Below are 21249 nucleotides of genomic sequence, written 5' to 3' on the forward strand. Positions count from 1 at the left end.
GAAAGTTATGCAAATGAGTGGAGACACTGAGAAGCCAGTGAGAGTGCCTATATAGTTGTTTCATTCATTGATTCGGAAGATTCAGCTCTTGAAATTAGATTTGTCATTTTTTATTTTTATTAAGACTGTCTGAATCAAATGTTGAGTGTATACATCTTTTTTTATAAAGGTGGAGAAAATGTATGAATCATAGGTAAAATGTACATCTGATCACCGTAAAAACCACATCTTTTCAATAAATATATGATCAAAATACAATTCTCAAAGTAATCGGAGAAAATGTCATTAAAAATAAAAAGGCAGTATTTTCTTTATTCGATATAATTACATTCACGTATTTTTACGATACAAATAAGAATAAGGTAATAAAATCATTGTTTTTATGATTTGAAGGATTTTTATTCTGAATTGTTGTGGAATGAGTGCATTTTGTTTTTTTGGCCGGCTCCAATCACGTTGAAAAATATAAAGATTCTGACGTACAAATACTTTTACTAGCCAACTGTTATCTTCAGACGTTAATCAATTATCGTCAAAAAACATTCTGCCTAATAAAAGGAATTGAGTGTATAATGCTTGATGTTTTTTTTAATTAATGTAAATTTTTTTTCGGATTGTTTGTTTCTAACTTTAAAACTTTTTTTTATTCACAATAAAATCTAACTAAATCTTCCAACTCTAGTGTATCGATGGAAAGTGTATCGTACATAAATACATCAAGCAATACTACCTAACCTTGAACTCAAATTAACTTTTTATTTACGAATTTTTATTGATTTGACTCAGCATTGTCTGATTTTTTGTGCATTAATCTTTATATATCGTGTTAAATCGTATTTGAATTTAGTTAAAGCGCATCTCTTGCTACACCTCCAGCTTCGCATGAAAGCAAGATTTATCGGGAAAGATTGTCAGCACTATTTTGATAACACGTGATTGCATTCAATATTTTCTATTTTTATTATTATCACATTTATTTATGTTTGTAACAAAATTTAAATTAGGAAGTTTGTGTACCAAATTTTGATTTCGACCTCCTTTATATCGGTGGCGGCTATTTGAGCTTAAAAGAAATAAAGGTTTTTTTCGTTATTATTCAAACCATTCGTTGCTTAAACCAAGAGCCACATTAGCAACCTTTATACAATCAATAGCATCAAGCGTATCGCAAAATGTCATGCCAATCAATTGATGCGAAATTCCAATTACCACAGCGGTACCAAGGTCAAATACAGAGTTTTTGGTGAGTTCTCTTATTCTTCTATTGCGATTATCATCTCAAATTTAAATATATTGTTAAATAGGGATGAATACATTCAATTGACTTTGAAGTACAAACCAATGAATTTGGGACTCGGCTTCACGGTGAGTTTTATAGTTTTCAGTTAGTGTCAAGCTTGCAAAGTATTTTGTTAAATAGGATGGTCCTGTACCGCAATATATAACGGACGCTCTAGCTGCAGCGGCGAAAAGTCCGAATTCTATAGTGAATCAATATACAAGAGGATCTGTAAGTAATATCTGAATGTAAATTTTAATTAGGAAAACTTCTTTATGGAATGCCAGAAGAATGAATTTCTTTTCAAATAAAAAATTTGCCGAAAAAGATTTTCTAGAGATTCATCCTGACAAGTCAATACCCATTTCACATTTTTCCGCACCATATTCGCCAGAATCGAATGAATTTGAATTTATTCGATAATTTTTTTTCCTAAAACATATTTTACAAAATCTGGTCACGTCGTACACTTGCAACATATTAGTAGTACCGACGTGAATAGATGACATTTTGTATTCTATGTTAAATGTGTTATAATTGTCAATTCCATCGAAATAGGAGTCACTATTTGTTTCGTTATCATTTCTTATACAAAGGGTCATCCTCGTCTCATTCAAGCATTGTCAACACTTTACTCACAACTGGTTGATCGAAAAATTGATCCAATCAATGAAATGTTGATAACGATTGGAGCGTATGAAGCACTTTATGCAACTATTCAAGGGTGGGTTCTTTATCTTCTTTAACTTAATACGAGTAAAATACAACTTATTCATTTAATTCGCCTCTTTCAATAGTCACGTTGATGAAGGAGATGAAGTGATCATTATCGAGCCATTTTTCGAGTGTTATGAGCCAATGGTTAAAATATGTGGGGGTGTACCACGATTCATTCCCCTTCGATTGGTAAACAAATTATACTATTTAAAAACCGCAAAAATCTAATGTTCCAATTTGACAGAATAACACCACCACCAGCAGCAACAGCGAAATTAATTCAAGCGATTATGTTCTCGATGACGGTGAATTAGAAGGACTCTTTAATGAAAAGACAAAAATGATCATTCTCAATACACCAAATAACCCTTTGGGGAAAGTCTTTTCAAGAATCGAATTGACCAAAATTGCTGAGTTGTGTCAAAAGTATAATGTATTGTGCGTTTCGGATGAGGTTTATGAGTGGATGATCTTTGATGACAATAAACATATTCGAATCTGCACTCTACCTGGCATGTGGGAACGAACAATTACAATTGGTTCTGCGGGTAAAACGTTCAGTGTCACTGGATGGAAAACAGGCTGGGCATATGGTCCTGCCAATCTAATAATTAACTTGAAAATGGTCCATCAAAACTGTGTCTATAATTGTCCAACGCCAATTCAAGTAAGGAAGAAAAATGAAACTAAGCGTTGTTTTCATTTACATTTATCCATTTTCAGGAAGCAATTGCAATTATTTTCGAGGGTGAAATCAAACGGTTAGATTCACCGGCATGCTATTTCAATGTATTGGCAGCAGAATTAAAGAAAAAACGTGACTTTATGGCCGAGTTTTTAAACGAAAACGGAATGAAACCAATCATTCCACAAGGAGGGTTTTTTATGACCGCTAATTGGTCTGCATTAGGTGTGTCAATATTGATTTTCTTACAATTCATACAAGCATATAATTTTGTTTATCGTTACACAGAAAACAAAGCCGATTTGAGTACTGAATTGGACACACAACAAGATTTCCGTTTCACAAAATGGATGATCAAAAATGTTGGCGTGCTGGCAATGCCGCCGTCAGCCTTTTTCAGTGACACCAATAAATCCATGATGGAACACTTTGTGCGATATTGCTTCTTCAAAACGGATGAAAACCTTCAAACAGCTGCCAATATTTTGAAGGAATGGACTGGCAAAGTGTAATTTCATTGAATTATTTTATGATCATCGTTCAATTACACAGCTGTATTTGTTTTGATCTAGCTAAGAGAGAATTTTCACTTGATTTTTCGTTTTTTTCTGTTTTTACAAAGCATGACGATAAGGCAAAATTGCTTGCCAGCGCCACCAAATGACTCCATATGATTCTATATAGTTCTGCGGTTACCAGCGGTACTAATCTCTAATAGAGCGTTGCCGAGCTGTCATTATCGTCGTGCTTTGTGTTTTTAAAAATGTTTATTTCTAACTTTGAGGTTTGAGTACGTATTGAATAAAATAAATAAATGTTGTTGAACATTTCAGTCTGTTTTTTGTTTTTATTTTCGTTGCAATAAAAACCACGACGTTATGACTTTTGCTCCCAGTCTCAATTATTAATAACACCTCATTATTTATAAACGAGAACGTCAAATTTAATTACTTTAAGATAAGAATACGTCTTGTTCAAAATATCATAAAAATGAATATTCGGCATTCACAAAAATTGTTTGTGATACATTTGGTATCTGTGATGAGCCGATAAATAAATACATTAAAAAATAATCGGTCAAATGCACCTAGATATCGTAATGATGGTAATCTTTGCAGAGGATATTCTTTAAACTTCCCGAAACATTTCGTGCAGCTCCCATGTCCCAAACTTACAGCCAATCTGACTGAACTTTTCAAGGAAGACCTACGGATGGTCATTGGCTTACTAACCGGACATGCCAGGGTCAATTATCACCTAAGAAACCTAAATCTTAGGGATGACCCTGACTGTAGACTTTGTGGTGATGAAGTAGAAACAACATCCCATCTTGTAGACAGATGTTCGAGGCTGAATGATATAAGGGACAGGTTCACTGGATGGAGATCCTACCAGATGATCCATGCACCAAATGTTTTCAGCTTGGTACAGTTTTTTAAGCGGACATGTGAACAAAATCCATGTCTCGTACATATTTTTGGATAAAGACTATTTTCGTGTACAACAGTACACATACGGGCGTCTTGCAATAGGTAAGCAACGAGTTTACTAGCATTCAATTAGAAGCAGTTCACTCCCCATTCAAATCCAATAATCCAACCAAAAAGATTGCCACGAAAACAGGTTCAGATACTTCATATCTTTCATCTGTTGAAGTAATGTCAAATTGTACAATGAACATGTCTATATTGAAAATGAATTTTATATTTCATTTTCTATTTGTCAGCAGTTTTCTAATTCTGATTGTACGAAGTTTTTTTTTTATTTATTAATTATCATTTATTCTATAAGGAATCAATAAATGGAAATTTCATTTTATAGGGAAAATATTAGAGTTTGAATATTAGAGAATGAATTGCTTGGTTCAACCGAACTTTCTCTCATTTGGCGAGGTATGAGTAATAATCGCTTGTAAGATCAGGTCAGGTATTTAATATAGTATCTTTACCTAATCAGACACTTATGAAAACGAAATCGTTGTCGTCAAAATTAATACCAGTGAAGATATACGTATTTTCAGAGATGAAATTAAAGAATTTGAAGCTTTAAATGCAACAACCGACCGCAATATTGAAAGTCATACCCAAAATTTTCTTTAGTGGCAAATTTATGCTTTATCATCATGCAATTGCAATGACTCTATTTGATGGAACCCTGAGAGATCGTGTGAAAATTCGGAAGAAATACAACAAGAAAATATCAGAATTAAGTATTTTACTCATTTTCAAGGGACGGGTCAGAAGATGACAATTTTATTTGAAAAGTTTAAAAATTCATTAAAATTTTCAAATTTCAGGTCGAAATATTGAAATATCTGAAGCAAAAAAAAGTAATTCATAATGAGGCAAAGATGTGTTTTTCAAAGAAGTGGTATGCTTTTATATAATAGTTATATAATTATTGATTTATTGAAATATATGCGTACATTTACGAATAGATTTTAATTTGGCCTCACTAGACGGTGGGGATACACACTCCAGCCTTCGCTTCATCAAACTTTTATCTAAAACGAAGATGTATTCCAATGGATGATCTTGAGTCGTTGGTGTTTTCGTTATGAGCAGCTGCAGGTATTTCAAAGGACAGAGGTTTTCTTGGTATAATTAAGCCCGAAGGCAAAACTCTGGTAGAATGTAAGAAAAATAAAACGGCTAAAGATAAAATGGAGGTCAGTAACACATATATTCGATGAAGGAATAAAAAATCACTCTATTTAAATTTTGCAATTTCTTAGACAAAATGTAACCAGTTCAATGATCCCAATGTCCAGAATGCGTTCAGGTTAATCGTTGCAGAATTAATTCTTAATATTTTGACTGATGCAATAAACAAAGTGCATGGATCTTTCGGGACACCACAATTTGAATGGTTAAATGATGCATCTTCTAGTACTTAAAGTTCATTTTTATTTAATGTCGAAAAACTGGTTTCGTATCGATGTTTTTATTTTTGGAGATTTCGGTGAATAAAAAAGTTTGCAATAAATTTTGCGCCACAGTCTTTTTTGATGTAGTTTGTAATTTTATGAACTTTTGATATTAGTATCTTTTGATTCATGTGGCTTCATACTTTGGACAATTTGACTCGAAGGTGGTTCGTATTCATGAATAGAATCATTGATATATCGATTTCCCCAAGATCGATGAAATTTCATTCACAAGCATCAATTCAAGAAAATCTCGTTAGAGGCATATGTCCTCACCAGGGGTCCGAAAAATCTGATCCGTTCATAAAAATCGATTGTCACACCCGTACAATTACCGAAATTCAAATTTTATTGCATAAATCGATAGAAATGGTTCATCATTAGTTTTTTTAGAAGCCATTATAAACTATTATGAAGAATCTGATTTCGACATTGAAATGGAATACTAGCTCTCGATTCATTTTTTTTATTTTTGTCATTCATATCAATTTTTTTTTACTCAGATCCCTATGAAATCCCGATGCATTTTTTTAAACATAGTTTTGGTGTTGTAATTACAAAAAAAAATTATGTTGCTCTTTTATTTCCACTTTAATCCGTTCATTTATATCACTTTTTCTTCAACTCTTTTAATTTTTTACCAAAAATAAATTCAAATTGAATACAAAAAAGATCAAAATAACATTTAATGTCCAAAAACAATTGTGACTTTTAAATACCATACGCAAAAATAAAAAGATAAGAAACGAAATCACGTAAAAAAGTCACAAAATCGAGGTGTAGTACTGTGCCCCCACTTCATAGATGATGACGTAAAAAATTTTAGGGAGGGTGATGGCAAAATTCCGTAGGGGGTCCCTGGAAAACTCCATAGGGGGTCCCTGCCGATGTCAACAATTTGTAGAAAATGAGGATAAAATCGTTTTTTTTTTTTTGGAAGTCACTTTTGGAGACGAAAATCCCTAGCAAATCGGAAGAATTTTCTCGGCCAAAAAAAGTGAAGAGCAAAAAAAGGTCCTCATTTCCAAAATTGTTGAGAGTTCCTAAAAATTTGGATCGTGGCGTAAGCCACAGCAACAATAAAAAAATCTAATGATGTAGAAAGTTAGGGTTTTCAATCTTCTTTCAAACGGTATTCAAAGTTTTAGCAAATTATATCTAAAAACAGTTCATTTTCATACAACATTTTATTTTCATTTTACGGCAAACTTTCTGTCGGCACTGTACCTCCTAAGCCATTTCAGTGTATTTTGCACTAAGTTCACACTTATAGCGAAACAAGATTTAAATTACACAAAATTTGCATCTTTCATTGTCATTCGACTCTTTTTCTTAACGAAAATAAAGAGTCTTACGGGAGTAAGACGAACTTTTCCGCACGGTGGTAGTTGCGTATTTTATTAAGAAAGTTCAAAATAATATTTGTTCGATTTTTCAAGACTTTCAAATGGCGTAAAGTTCGAGACCAAAAAATATGTTTCAACTTTGGCAACGAAATATTCTTTAATTTTAATGTTTTTGAGGTTTCGTAAATTTTGACCTATTGCAATACTTTCCCCTTTCACACTAGGTGTGTGCGGAAAAGTAAAAATATGGCCTGAGCTTTATCTTCAAATCAGTATTTTTCATTAATTGAATTATGTTGACTTTGTTGATCAAAATCGATTTAAAATGATTCGATGTACGGCGTAGAAGCTATTGCAAAATACTTAAAATGTTAAATACTTGTATAAATAAGCTTGAACACATTTCGCGCACAAATGCTTTCATTACAAATAAAGTTTTTTTCATTAAATACTGAGCAAAGAGATGGCGCTACACACCTTGTCAATGAATTTTGGGAAATACAGAAAAAACAAAGAGCAACTGTTTTACATAGAGAAAAGCACCAAAACATCAAAGCTATAAAATTGTGTATAACAATTAATATAGCGCATCATATTTTCCTCCCATTTTTGCATTTATGTGTGAGTATGCCAAATTTCAGTAGTTTGCTTACATGCTATTGGTTGTCATCATGTTCGTCGTATCTTGACTATACGTAAAATTTACAGTAGAGCCTACCCAGCAAACAATTGATAGGGCAAATGCATCCATTATGAAGCACATATTGACGGTCGTTTTCGGGGTTAGATTCGTGTGTAGTTTCAGTCATTTCCATAGGTTTGGCATGGTGGAACATTCAGGTGTGAAAACATGGAAAAAGGGAAAGACAACCATTAATATCAGTTGAACTGGGTATAAAATACTTTTTTTAAATTAAAAACTTTACTCACCTACGGGCACTCCCCCTCCGTACAATGTTGTACTATTGTACAACTAGACCACAAGACTTTATATAGTCTGTTCATGTCTAGCTACGCTAACTATAATAGTTAAAATATTTTATTTTATGTAATTTTTTGAATGTATGATTAATTGATGATGTTTGTTAGTTGACATTGTTGTTTTGGTCCGGCGGTCTTAACAATGAAACTGGCAATGGTACATCAAAGATCCGGCAAAGTCCTATGTAATTTAAAGCAAATACATTAAATAATGAATATTCTGTTTCCAATTGATTCATACCTTTGAGCATAATGCATTTTGCTGCAACAATATCTCGGTGCCAAGTAACTGTTTGTGGAACAACATCATCATCATCAACATTTAATGGCCAATTTTTGTAGGTAACTTTAACCTTTGACATTAAACGCCCAGTCCGAAGTTTTTCGTTCACAGCCTCACGATTGCCATCGATAATTTGTCGCTTAATAATTGCACGTTTTCTTCTCAAAACACGTCTGTTGACCGTTGACACAATGATATCTGGCAGTCCAGCGACTGAATCTGGCAGGCCATCAATCTTTTTCGCTCTACAATCGTAGCACACTTTAAATCGATCATCTTTTGTGTGCCTTGGAAAACGTTCCTGACAATTCGCGCATGTTTGTGATGTTCCCCATTCATCTTGCATTTCAACTTCTGAATGTCCAAGTTTCTTAATGCTCACACGAAACTTACGCGATCCCGGACATCTTTTACGCTTTTTTATTCCAAACGGTCGATCGGGTTTCATCGCCCAAGCACCAAATTGAACCAACGAGGGTTTGTTGTTTGTCACACGCACGGCGATTTGATCATTTACTCTGGTCGAGCGAATGTGATGGTCTAAATCCAGTCGTGCATATTCACGCGTCGCATAAGCTGCCATTCCTTTTCGTAACATTTTAATGCGATATTCAATGTATGATTTCCATGTTGAATTACGTGGTGATGGTGGACGATATGGGTATGTTTTGAGATGTTCCTTCTCTTCGATATCAAACCATCCAGCCAACTTTTTCGCTTCTTTGTCTCGTTTTTTCTGCTTAGTTTCCCAATGAAAACGCTGGTTTGGTATTATAATGTTTTCCTTCAAAATGCAAAATGATACAAAAAACTATGAGTTTCTATTCAAAACCATTTCAAATTACATTTCAAAATATCTTACCTCAACAGCCGGCTCATCAGGTGTTTTTTGAATGTTGCGACGCACTACAGTTAACCACGATTTTTCATTCGGATCGATTCCAATGATGTATTTCTTGCCAATGAGTTTTTCCGGCCCCCGATTCGCTTGGGTTGTTTGCTGTGGTCGTTGTTGTCGCTGTGGTCGTTGTTGTCGCTGTGGTTTCTTGTACATTATGGATATTGAAACACTATCGGTCAAAATCTGATGATGGAATGATTTCGATTTGCCCAATTTATTTATTTCACCGACATCGAACAACATATTCCATAGACCTGATCGATCAGTTTGGGTGTAGTACTTTAAATTTCTCTTATTCATCCGGTTGGTCCGCGTATTGAGAAAAGAAGGCACCAAATCAAGCTCGTTTACAATTTTATAATACAAGTCCTTAATGTCCAATCGCACGTTTTTCAAATGGTAGTCGCATAATGGTATAAGAGCAAAACTGCTTATTTTTGGTGGTCGATTGATTGTTGGCTCTTGAAAGTTCGGATTGTTACGAAACATTTCATGAATGGTATGCCATTGTTCGGCATGACTGTGATACACTTCTATTTGCCGTTGCATTTGACCGAACAACCACAGTGATTCAAACCAACGATATTTTGCGAAAAATTTCATACTCACTGTTCCCGACCATCCAATTTCAGTCAAATCTCTCATTAAAATATTGAATTTTTCAACGCGTTGTGGATCCACATTATTACCATTATTACCATTTGTTAAATTCTTAAATCGATATGAAAACTCTTTGGCATTTCTGATGTCGATGTTATCAAATCTTGAGCCATTGTGGAATCGATTGCGATACCAACAACGCATTCGAAAAAAATTCTCAAGTCGTTTTTCACACCATGTGTTGGTATTGGTTTGAATGTTTGTGATATATTGTTTATAAAAATATCTCAAACCATTTCCCAACTTTTCATCATCTGGCCATCGGAACTGTTCTTCACTGTTTCTTTCTACCATGAAACGAAACTCGGGCAATATCCGATATTGACTTCTGATATTGTTAACGTGTTGGTTTAATACCGCTCTGAAACAATCGGCAATGAACAGGCTTGGATGTGGTTTCAAAAAAAATGCACGATCGTCATTATCAAGTGCTTCATTCAAAATAAAAAGAATAGAAAGTGATGCCAATGCTGCCACTTCTGTCATTTGAACACTGCGCTCGAATAGCATTTTGGTCACAACTTCTCCAACTCTTTCAATCCGTTCATGTTGTTGTCGCAGGATTGTTTGAAGTCCACATTTTATTACAACGTATTTGCTTTCTTCTGGTTGATTATCATCGAGCTCGTCGTCATCCATGTCTTTTTCTGTTCATTCTCAAAAAACTGATCAAATTATTCGAAAATAAAAAATAGACACAAATTTAGAAAGAAAATGCAACAAAAAAAGCATAGATTACGAATAAAATGAGATCACAATTTAAATGACAATCACTTATATCACAATTCAAATTAATCACTTCTTACCTCAACGATGTCACTCTGTATTCTGATTCAAATGATGAAATGTTTTCCAATATTCCGCAGATGAAAATTTTGTTGGAATATTCACCGTCAATTTTATGAATGCTTTCTTATTTTGAAATAACAACAGAGACAATCTCAAAACCAACAGTGAATTTATCCGTTTAACATCGAACAAACAAAATCATTGGAACAAATGTTAGCCAAAAATGACGACAAACAAAATGTTTCATACTCTAATATAAACACTCACACATAATTCTCAAGAATTCCTTTTACAAGCAAAGCACAATTTGTTACAAACAAAAAATGAGAACACACTCATATCACAATTCAAATGAATAACTTCTTATACTATAGAACGCTGTGTCCTGATTAAAACGATGAAAATGTTTTTTTTTATTTTGAAATGAAAATAAAGACTGTCACAAAACGGACTGTGAATCTTTCCATTTGACATCGAGTGACTTCTACAGTTACGTTCCAAACACACCAAACCGTTGCTAAAATGACGATAAACAAAAAATGAATCTCATGTACAAGAATTCCATTTATTAATCACTGAATTTTGTTTTTTTTTTTTCAACACAATGGCAACTTAACCATAATTACTTACCTTATTCTTAACAATAACTTCAAAATATTTTGATGCGAAAAAATCCCTATTTAGTTCAAAGAAATTAATTGATACGATGCAATGTTTACGAAGCACATTTTGAATGTAATCAGAAAAATCGGCTTCGATATGATACACACCAATACACACAGCTACCAACTGTCAAATGTCGTACACATTCAAACATGTTTCGAATTCGAAATTCGAATTTGAATTATGAAATAAAAAAAATAAAAAAAATAAAAAAATGTTTCTGAAACTAAAATCAAATCAAACAAATCTAAAAAAAGGTACATTTATAAATGTATTTCACAGTCACTTGAAATTCCTACGCAATGTTTTTTTTTATTCATGCACAATCGAAACACACACAGAGAGAAGAGAGTAAGATTTGTATTTTCATCCTCTTTTTTTTCCGGTTTGTTTTTCAAATTTCATTTGCTTAAAATCAATCGTATGAATACGATATTATGAACTCAACGAGTTTATGTTATTTACATTTGTTTACATTGTATTGCCGCTACAGTTTCTTAGAATATAATAACAAAAAGAGAAACAATCGAAACACACAGAAGATGTTGTTGTGTATCGCAACACGAAAAAGCCGAAAAAGTGGTTCACATTATGCCTATATTCTACCTTCCATTTGACACGAAAATTGCCACAAAAATGGGTTAAAGCGTTACATTTTTTAACGTTAAAATGTCCTAAAAACGTTACATATTTGTTCGTTGGGTATAAAATAACTTTCGTTTCACTCTGCAAAAATATAATCAGATGAATTCCGCTTACAACTGAGGATAAATCATTCTTAGTTCTTCACACTTCTTCTTTACTCATTTATTTACTAACTGTGCTGCAGTTCTCTGCCATCTTTTTTTTCTTGATCTTCATTGGCCAGACCGCAGAAAAATTTGATATTTTTGTGGATCACATCTAAATATCTTGCCATATGCATCAGCATCTTTCATCCGATACAATATAACTAAGAAATGTATGCATTATTGAGATTGTCAACTCAATCTAAGTTCATTCCATCCAATTCGACTTCGTTCGAGATCTTATTTATCGAACCAATTGCCTAAAAATGTTTAAATTGAATATCATAATTTGTAGTGGATGATCTCCTTACGCCGTTTTGGCTATATTGTATTGTTTGTTTATACAGAAGATGCGATGCTACTATGGTCCATATTCTCTAAAAAGAGATTTGTTTGCACACCATGAATTTAAAAAGTACAACGCAAAGCAACGCAAAAAAATTATAATTTTTTTGAGTTGTACAACGACATTGAATCAAGAATTAAAAATAAATTTATGACCTGATAGATATTTTGATTTGTGCGGACCAGATGAGGTACTGTGTATTTCAATGATTCAATTGATAATTAATTTTCAACCATTTTCATTGTTGGATGACTTTTATTTACAATTTCAGGCGCACAAATGTGTAAAAATGTAATACTGGATAGCGCCAAGCGCTTCGAAACAAACAATGCGACCAATAAAAAAATTAAAGCAGCAGCGGTATTTGAAAATAAAAATTTGTCTCTTTATTATTTGTCCAAACAAAAGAGAACAAAACAAATTTATCGATATTCTCAACGAAACAAATGAACAATAAAATCGAAACATTGTTTTGCCGTTGTATTGAAAATGTGAAAAAAAAGACACATTATTCGAAAATATGATCATTCACTTGGATCTACCAACGACAACAACAATAAAAATCGATTCTCATCACCAAATAACAATTCGCTGCGTATTGAGATGGCAATTAAATTTAATGATAAATTACTATGTATTCTGCGAACTACCTATATGTCGTTCTCTCGTTCGCATCGCAAAAATATGAGGTAGAAAAAAACCAATCGACGATAAATGAGAAATAATGCATTTCAAACGACACACAAATTGATTTATAAAGATTTTGGATATATATCTCGTTTCGTGTATTTGGCCTCTTCAATGCATTTTTTACCCGTGACTTTTTCTCTCTCTCTCTCTCTCTCTCTCTCTCTCTCTCTCTTTCTCACTCGCCTGTCTTCTCACACGATGCCATATAAAACCTGATAAAAAAAATCATACGTATGGTAAAATTTGAAATAAAAAAAGGACATGGGCATTTGCTGTTTTGCTGTTCTTGACCTGAACATTGGTGCATTTTTTCACTTCTCACTCTCTGCGAAAAATAGTATCACACAGAATCTATTACTCGCTTGCTGTGTGTATGATGATGATATGTGTGTTGCAAGGACAAAGAGAACGTGTAAATTTTCTTTATTTTATTTTCTATTTTTTTGCACAATGGGCATATAGACCTGAATAGCCAAAAGTCGAGTGTGTGTTCGATCAAACGAACACACCAACAATACCTCTCACACTAGGCACTTAAAATAGAGAGAAAAAGATATAATAGACAATGCTTAACAATGGGACCTTTTCAAGATGTAACAACTTTTGCCCAAAAAAAGTTGTTGTTGTTATTTTGTTTATTATGTGAAACAAAATAGAGATATTATTTGGTCCTTTAATTTTGAATAGTGGTCAATTTTAACACTTATTCTAACTGTTTAACGAGCGATTTTCAAGCGAACTGTCAACCGTTTGTGTGTGTATTTTGGGATATATATTTCAAATTGGACTTCCAAACACATACACGCACACAATAGGCAATTTTCTCAATTCAATTAATACAAAGTGAGTAGAGAATTGGATTCATGATGAACTTTCATGATAAACATACGCACACAATGAATATGTATAGCCGAGAACAAGAGGTAGCTGGGCAAAATCATATCGTATCAAGGGAGACAGAGAGTCGGGAAAACAACAAAAAAGTATATGAAATAAAATCGCCGAAACACAAAATAAACGAGTAAATAAAAGTCGTTTACGTTTGATGAGCGCACGAGCACTACACAAAGTCAATTTTCCAGCAAACAATAGATACAATCAATGACTAATAATAAATGTGAAATGAACAAAAAGAAAACTTAGAATGAAAATCGATCGACAGCTATTCGTTAAATTGGCTTTAAATTGGAATTTTATGAAATCGTGTATGTCATATGTTCAAGCATTTGGATTTGCTTTGAAATATATGGTTTGATTTATTTTTTTATTTCTATTTTTCGCCAATTAATCGCACTCCTTCGAAATGTATCATTCGTTTCATATCGATTTTCGAACATTGAAGAAACAATTTGACATTGTTTATTCTCCAAGTTAAAAAGAATGAAATTTTCGGTCGATTATTTTTATTTTTCATTGTGTCATTTCAGGCCTGATGAATCCTCGCTTCATGACGACCTTCTCATCACAATTGGTATCGCCGCGTGTGCGTGCTTTTGTTCTTGTTTCAATGATAATAATAATTTCTATTGATTGATTCCACGAAAAAATGATGGTTTTTCTTTTACTCGGAACAAATTTAGGAATTGCTTTAAGTGCACTCATTTTTCATGTTATGATATTTGTTTTTTTTATTATTATTCTTCAAATTGGAAAACATCATCACCAATGCTGTTACACAAACAGCTATCATTACCGCATATTTCAAAAATCAAACAATTTTCTCTCTCACATACACACCAATTTTCAGGTTTTTTCGTCTTTTCATTTGATTTGCATTTCGTGTATCACACGGCAATCGCAATGATGATGATTGATTAGATCTAATTGAACGTGTAAAACGTCACCTAATTTATTTTCCAAGCTATCTTGAAAACAATTTGACTTGAATGCAACATCTTTGAAAGCGGCAAACCAATTGCTTATTTTTCATCACTTATGTAAATAAGTTTGTTGGAATCCTGTTGGTAATTAATCGTCTCTTTTCATTATTATTTTTCAAAGAAGAGCAAAACAAAAGTGTAGAAAGAGAAATGATATTGTACAATACTTGGTGTTGGTGTACAAATGATGTTCCAATCAACGAAACAAGAAAATTAATCGTTACACAATTTTTACCATTATAATTGAAGTAAATTGGGATTCCTTGAATACAACGAAATTCTATTGGTGCAGAAGATGTGTATTGAAAAATGCGAATGGCGATAGAAAGGAGGGATGGCTAGATGAAGGCAGAACGAAGAAAAGCATATTGCAAGCAATGATCTGGCAAAACCAAACCCCAATAATTTTCGTATGCTATCAATTTCGAGGCAAATGGATTGTAAAAATTGCATATATTCAATATATAATCGATGCGTCAGACAGCCAATATCTGTGCAATGAACCAAATGTGTACAGGAAAATGCAATATGGGAATGGGATAAAAGCGATGCATTTTGCCGAAAAAAAAGTACACGCTCTCTCTCTCACACACACACTCGCTCAGTCAGTTTTGCAAAAGCTGAAACGGAAAACGCTAACGACATATCATAAACAATCAAAATAAATAAAAGCACACAGACGTCTGCATCAAACCGATATATTATAGGCATTATTTCTATTTGAATGCATGAGCTGAAAGAGTATATAAGTGGATAAAAAAAGATGTTAAAATTAGTCATCTGTTGGTAAAAATGATTGGTGTCTTTGTTGATGTATTGTATTGTATTGCTGTGTCGCTACTAGCTATTCCCTTTGGTTTATCCATATACATAAGCATTCACATGGCCGCATATACATACAAATAGCATTCAATGGCATCGGTGTCGATTTCGATATCACACAACCATAACTACTATGTTGTAAATTAACATTCTTTATTTTATGGGTTATGCCTTCTGATTTTAACATCATCAAATTGCTTTTTTTCCTCTCAATGATGACTTTTACCCAGCTCAATTCAATTCGTATACATATGTGTTAACTCTATGTGTGATGTGTGTACATTACGGTACGGTAGAGGTGACATTTTTGAATGTGCATTTGTTTTCTCATGTCCCATTTATTGTGTTTGTATATTATTTTCCCTAGTGTTTTGCAAGTCTTTTCACAATTTTAACCACCACAGCATTCAATATCCGTACATTGTATGTCACACTCATTTTATTAACTACGTTATAATTTGAATGAATATGATATCGAATTAATGAGCTTGCCGCAAATCATTTAAAAATGAGAATAATTCGAGCTAAACCAATAAAAGATACAAACACTATCACATAATCATATTGTGTCGGTTCTGTTTTTCTTTTCAGCTTGGGTTGCATGTTTTCCATTTTATTGCTTCCCCAATCTATATTGAAATGGCAACAGCTGCAACACTTTGATTCATTTGTTTGGAATTCGGCGAGATAGAGCCGATTGATTATGATGTCATTTTTTCCCATCTGGATCTAATGAATAGCGTTAAGTAGTGAATTCAAAATTTAAATTTTAAACGAATATTCAGTGACTACAATTATCACATATATTGTTCTTAAAACGATTATTGTTATTATTACGATTATTATCCATTAGTTGATAATCAAATTGAAGATTAGAACATTTTTGTGATATTTTTCTTGAACGAAAAAAAAAATTAAAAAAATGTTGAGTGCACCAAAGATAATGTGATCGTTTCCAATTAGCATTTTAAAGTTGTTTTATTCATTTTGATTATATTCGTTTGTAGTCTCATGATCATGGAAGAAGTGTGAAAAGAAAATGGTAAAAATGCCAAATTTTCGGCAAAGATAACGTCTCGAATGATTTGAATCAAGTAATTACATTGAGAGAATGCAATGTTAAAAAGAAATGCAAAATTGTCGTTCATGTAAATTTTTCATTTTCTTACCCCAGTACCAATGAATTCATGAAGGATTCGCGACCGCTCAACAATTTATAGAATCGAGACTCAAATTATATGTATGAAATTGCTTCATTTATCATTTACTGTTTTTAATTATTTCGCCGGAGTGAAACGAGATTAAGCAAAACAAATGACCCAGCAAATGTCTCAATTTCCATTTTTCTGCTGTGTGGCGTGTGTGCTGTGTTGCATGGCATAATATTCATCTACACAGCGTTCAACATAAAACAGCATGTTGCTGAAGAATGCGCGTGCATTGTATGTGATGTACTTAGTTGTTTTTGTCTGCATTTTCTTTTATGCAATGTATTTTGTTGTGCAGAAATTATGGCACCATAAAGCAAACGAGCCCAAAAGTGCTATTTGGCTATTTGTATTTGCATTTTATTAATGAGACACATATCATCATCACATTGAATGAGCGAAATCTCGTGCTCCATTGTCCATTTCTACAACGACAATCGGTTCGTTGTAGCTTTTTTTTTCTTTTCTCTTCTAGCACACTCTATTTTACTCACTTACTCCCGCTTCCACAATTCTAACGACCGATGCAATTATACCTTATGTTATTGGTGCATTTTCATAAATATATATATATATGATTCGACTGAACATTGTATATATATACGTCACTCTCTCTCATTCTCGCTCCCTATCTTTCCATGTACATGAGAAAACTATAATACAATAATTATGTGCTGGCATTTCAGTCGTTTCTAAAGTTATTTTTTTCTACCATTTCCGTTGACTTCATTAAATCAAATAGGCGTCTTTCTCGATTACCTATTGCCCATAATGCATATGCATCTCGGTCTCAAGCTCGCGCCATCGTTATCCGACTGGTTGGGGCGAATTGCAGTCGAAGACAAAACACAGAAAAGAAATGCAGAGTGCACAAATGAGCCTGAGAGTCGCTTCATCAAATTGAGATTTGGCCTATAGACGTTAACATTTTCATTGAACGAAGAAGCATCTAGTTGGTCGTAAAATTGGCGCGCTCTTAATCCCATCTTTCATATTGTCGAAACATATTCATCTACAATCAATTTTTTTTTCTTGCAAACACACTCTCTGTTTTTCTGTTTTTAATTTTTTTCCCTTTTTTAGGAAGAATGATAGAGAGGAAGAGAGAGATGGAGTGATAGTCAGTTAAATGCAATTTTTGCCATATTATTTAAGTTCAATAAAAGAAAATTATGATTTCTTTATCCTTTGGTGATGGTGAAAAATACCAATAATGATGCGGTTTGGCGCTTTAACATTTTCACTGTTAATTACACTGAGTTTTCATCGGGCAATATATATTTTTTTTTCTACCAAACTGCGCTAACGCAATCGATTTGAGACTCAATCCCATTTGGACACACACACACACACATTCACACACACAAATACAGCTAAGCACCGTGTGCGCAACAAAAAAAAACATCATTCGCGTAAATGATTTGCGTTGCAAAGAAGGGACGGATAAAAAATCGTTCTAAAGTGATCACAAGTGAATGTGGTGAGCGAAACGGGCAAAACAAACCAACATAACCGGAGCTCAAAGAGATAAACAAAAATAAAACATTTATTTCAGTTTTCCATATTTCCGTGTGCATGTTCAATGCTGTTGTTGTTATTCTTCTTGTTTTTTTTCTCTCTCTTCAATTTCATCGTCTTGGAAATTATTCCATTGTGCGCTAAAGTATATTCTCCTGTAAACATAGGTGCCAATGTTTAACTAAGTACTAGTGTATTTATATTTTTTATGGCGTTAACCCGCCTTGTTAAACAAATGAATTTATTGCTATAGCACGCCCAATGGTTTGGTGGTTTATATTTTCTCTCTCTTTTAATACATTTATATATAGCACTTATAATTCGTGTGTTTGCGTTTCGTGTATTCGTTTTGTGTTTCTTTCATTTATTGTTGTTGCCGAAACGGCATTTTCATTTCGTTTGGTTGATTTGTGTTGATTTTTTATTTCTCTAACGCTCAATCGCTTATCATCTCTCTCTCTCTCTCGATCTCTCTTCTCTTTTCGCTATTTTCTGTCTCTAAATCAATGTGTTGCAGAAAAGTGATTTGCACAAATATTGTGTGTTCACATTTCAACAATGATCAAAAGATTGATATTTAACCGATCCTTGATATCAACTTAATTATACAATAAGATCATAATTTTTTTGGTTTCATTTCAAATGAAATATTATAATTTCAATTGGGTGGAAATTCGTTAAAATGTATGAGAATTATTTAATCTGATTTCTATTTTTCACGAAACCCCATCTTTTCCTCTCTTTGTCTTTCTTCTGTCTCACTCTGAAATCGTGCTGCTTTGAGTTTTGCCCCTTTCTAATGAAACGATTTTCGAATAATCTGGCAGATGAACTTTTTTCGGCGATGAAACAAATAAATAAATCTGAAATATTAACCGTTCCTCGGGAAATGTGCCATTAAAATATAAGCCCAATGCAATGTTTGCTTAAAATTCAAACACGAATAAAAGAAAACAAGAGACATAACGCACAGAGAGAATGAAAGGAAAATAAAAAAAAACATGTATAGAGACAATCAACTCACGGACCAACGAATGGTTCATCACATCATTTCCCATTCCCTTTTAGTGTGTGTTTAATACGTTGAATATTAACTGTCGCACAACAGTTTGGCATTGGATTTGTGACAAACAGCAGAAAATGTTCATTGGTGGACGGGGCTACATAATAAAATGAACAGACACCATTTATTAACAGTAAAGCATAATATGCGTTTTATATTTTTCGATTTTTTAGGGGTTTGGAAAAGTTCTTCCCTTTTTTGATAATAATAAATGTAATTTGAAGTCGTAGCAAAGTTGTTTATCTGACAAATAGTATGTCGTTGTTCGTTTAGGGCAAGTCTCTATATATTTCTATCATTTTCTCGCTCTATCTTTTTGTTTCTCTCTCCCGCTTTCTCTTCCCATGTTACAATATCTTGTTCATCAACGACATGCCATCAAAAATTTCTGGCTTCCCTTCACAATTGCCATTGCATTAAACGCAAATTTTCTGACAAACTTTTAATGACTGCACCAGCGACAACAACAACAAAATGTGAGATGAAAATACATTTCGACCTAATCGTTAGCTATTATTCGCTTGTTAGACGATTACGTATCATTTATTCACTTATCTCTGAGGGGTTGCTCATAATAGGGTGATATGGAAACGATAGCGACAACGGAAGAGAGAGAGAGAGAGAGAGAGAGAGAGAGAACACACACACCAAGTCAGCCATTTAGAAAATATCATTTCTATTCTTATTCCCTACATTTGGAACATGTACGACAGAAGCAATCGACTAACATAACAATGTAAAGTTGCCTGCAATAAAATTATAATAAACGTAATACAATTGGCTTGTTAAAATTTGTGAATCTCATTGCGATTGTAATTAATATTGTATTCATCGATGTTCATTTGTTCATTCATATCTCCGGCGTTGTCGTATCCTCGTCGTTTTTGTCGTTTTCGTCTTGTATTTCACATGGGGGTTAAAATAAAATTATTATATGGTTGAATATGTCGGCCCAAACGATTGACTTACAAACCAGAGAGATGATTGCGCATTATTTCACCAAATTAATACCTATGCCATCGAAATATTGTGAGTGAACAATGTTGAAGAAAGAACGAGACCGAATCATACCGCATGTCGTATTGGGGGCAATCTGGACTATAACATACATAAAAATTAGTTTACCAACCATCTCAATAACAAGAGATAATAAATCAAAAGTAATTTGTTGCCAATAGAAAAAATGGCAAAATCGTTGAAAATCTCTCAAAAAATTAATTAATGTTAACATTCCACTTAAACACGCACAGTTTTTCTTGTAGCAACTTTTATTACAAAAAACATTTTAACGACAATTAAATACTGCAATTTACGTTGAATCTTTGTATATTTTTAGACGGCAAATATTTTTATAAGTTTGTTGATAAACTGTCTCTCAGTGTTTTTTCATTGTGAATAAAAATCCAAATATTTTGAAAGCTAAAAAGCCTGGGGTTTAAGATGGATTTAAATCGACTTCATTGTATATTTTCTGCTAGTTTTTTGGAAGGGTGTCAACTCATGCGTTGAAAAATGCACTTAAGCTAAATGAAAACAATATTGAATTTAATTTGACATGAAGCAGTTAATTTTATTGAGACAAATTTTCATTAATGCTACTAAAGAAGAATAGCTTAAACAAAAAGAAATTTAAAGAATCCTGAATATGTTTCACCAAGAATATTGAATGTGGATTAAAATTGTAATTATTGACGGCCTGGTGGA

The 21249-nt window shown here is 33.1% G+C and overlaps 2 protein-coding genes across 5 annotated transcripts; one reads left to right on the plus strand and one right to left on the minus strand.

The window, feature by feature from the left end:
- Positions 1-836: 836 nt before the first annotated feature.
- LOC116345753 (kynurenine--oxoglutarate transaminase 3-like) lies at positions 837-3513 on the plus strand. Of its 3 annotated transcripts, none has more exons than XM_031775412.1 (10): positions 837-932; positions 1009-1243; positions 1305-1365; positions 1421-1510; positions 1876-2003; positions 2077-2185; positions 2241-2663; positions 2720-2906; positions 2970-3189; positions 3304-3513. In XM_031775412.1, exons 2-10 carry the CDS (start codon positions 1173-1175, stop codon positions 3353-3355), a joined length of 1341 nt encoding a protein of 446 aa, XP_031631272.1. In that variant the 5' UTR covers positions 837-932; positions 1009-1172; the 3' UTR covers positions 3356-3513. The 3 variants fall into 3 exon arrangements, with proteins under 3 accessions (XP_031631272.1, XP_031631271.1, XP_031631270.1); XM_031775411.1 differs by having other exon boundaries at positions 850-932; positions 1005-1243; XM_031775410.1 differs by having other exon boundaries at positions 865-1243.
- A 4161-nt stretch (positions 3514-7674) lies between these two features.
- LOC116345886 lies at positions 7675-10705 on the minus strand. 2 transcript variants are annotated; one of them, XM_031775614.1, is made up of 4 exons: positions 10585-10705; positions 9080-10443; positions 8176-9001; positions 7675-8115 (listed from the first exon to the last, which is right to left on the minus strand). In XM_031775614.1, exons 2-4 carry the CDS (start codon positions 10415-10417, stop codon positions 8039-8041), a joined length of 2241 nt encoding a protein of 746 aa, XP_031631474.1. In that variant the 5' UTR covers positions 10418-10443; positions 10585-10705; the 3' UTR covers positions 7675-8038. The 2 variants fall into 2 exon arrangements, with proteins under 2 accessions (XP_031631474.1, XP_031631473.1); XM_031775613.1 differs by having other exon boundaries at positions 7675-9001.
- Positions 10706-21249: the final 10544 nt, after the last annotated feature.

Source organism: Contarinia nasturtii, unplaced genomic scaffold (genome assembly GCF_009176525.2).
Source record: "Contarinia nasturtii isolate CC-2019 unplaced genomic scaffold, AAFC_CNas_1.1 Cnas_scaffold_1371, whole genome shotgun sequence".
Lineage (NCBI taxonomy): Eukaryota > Metazoa > Arthropoda > Insecta > Diptera > Cecidomyiidae > Contarinia > Contarinia nasturtii.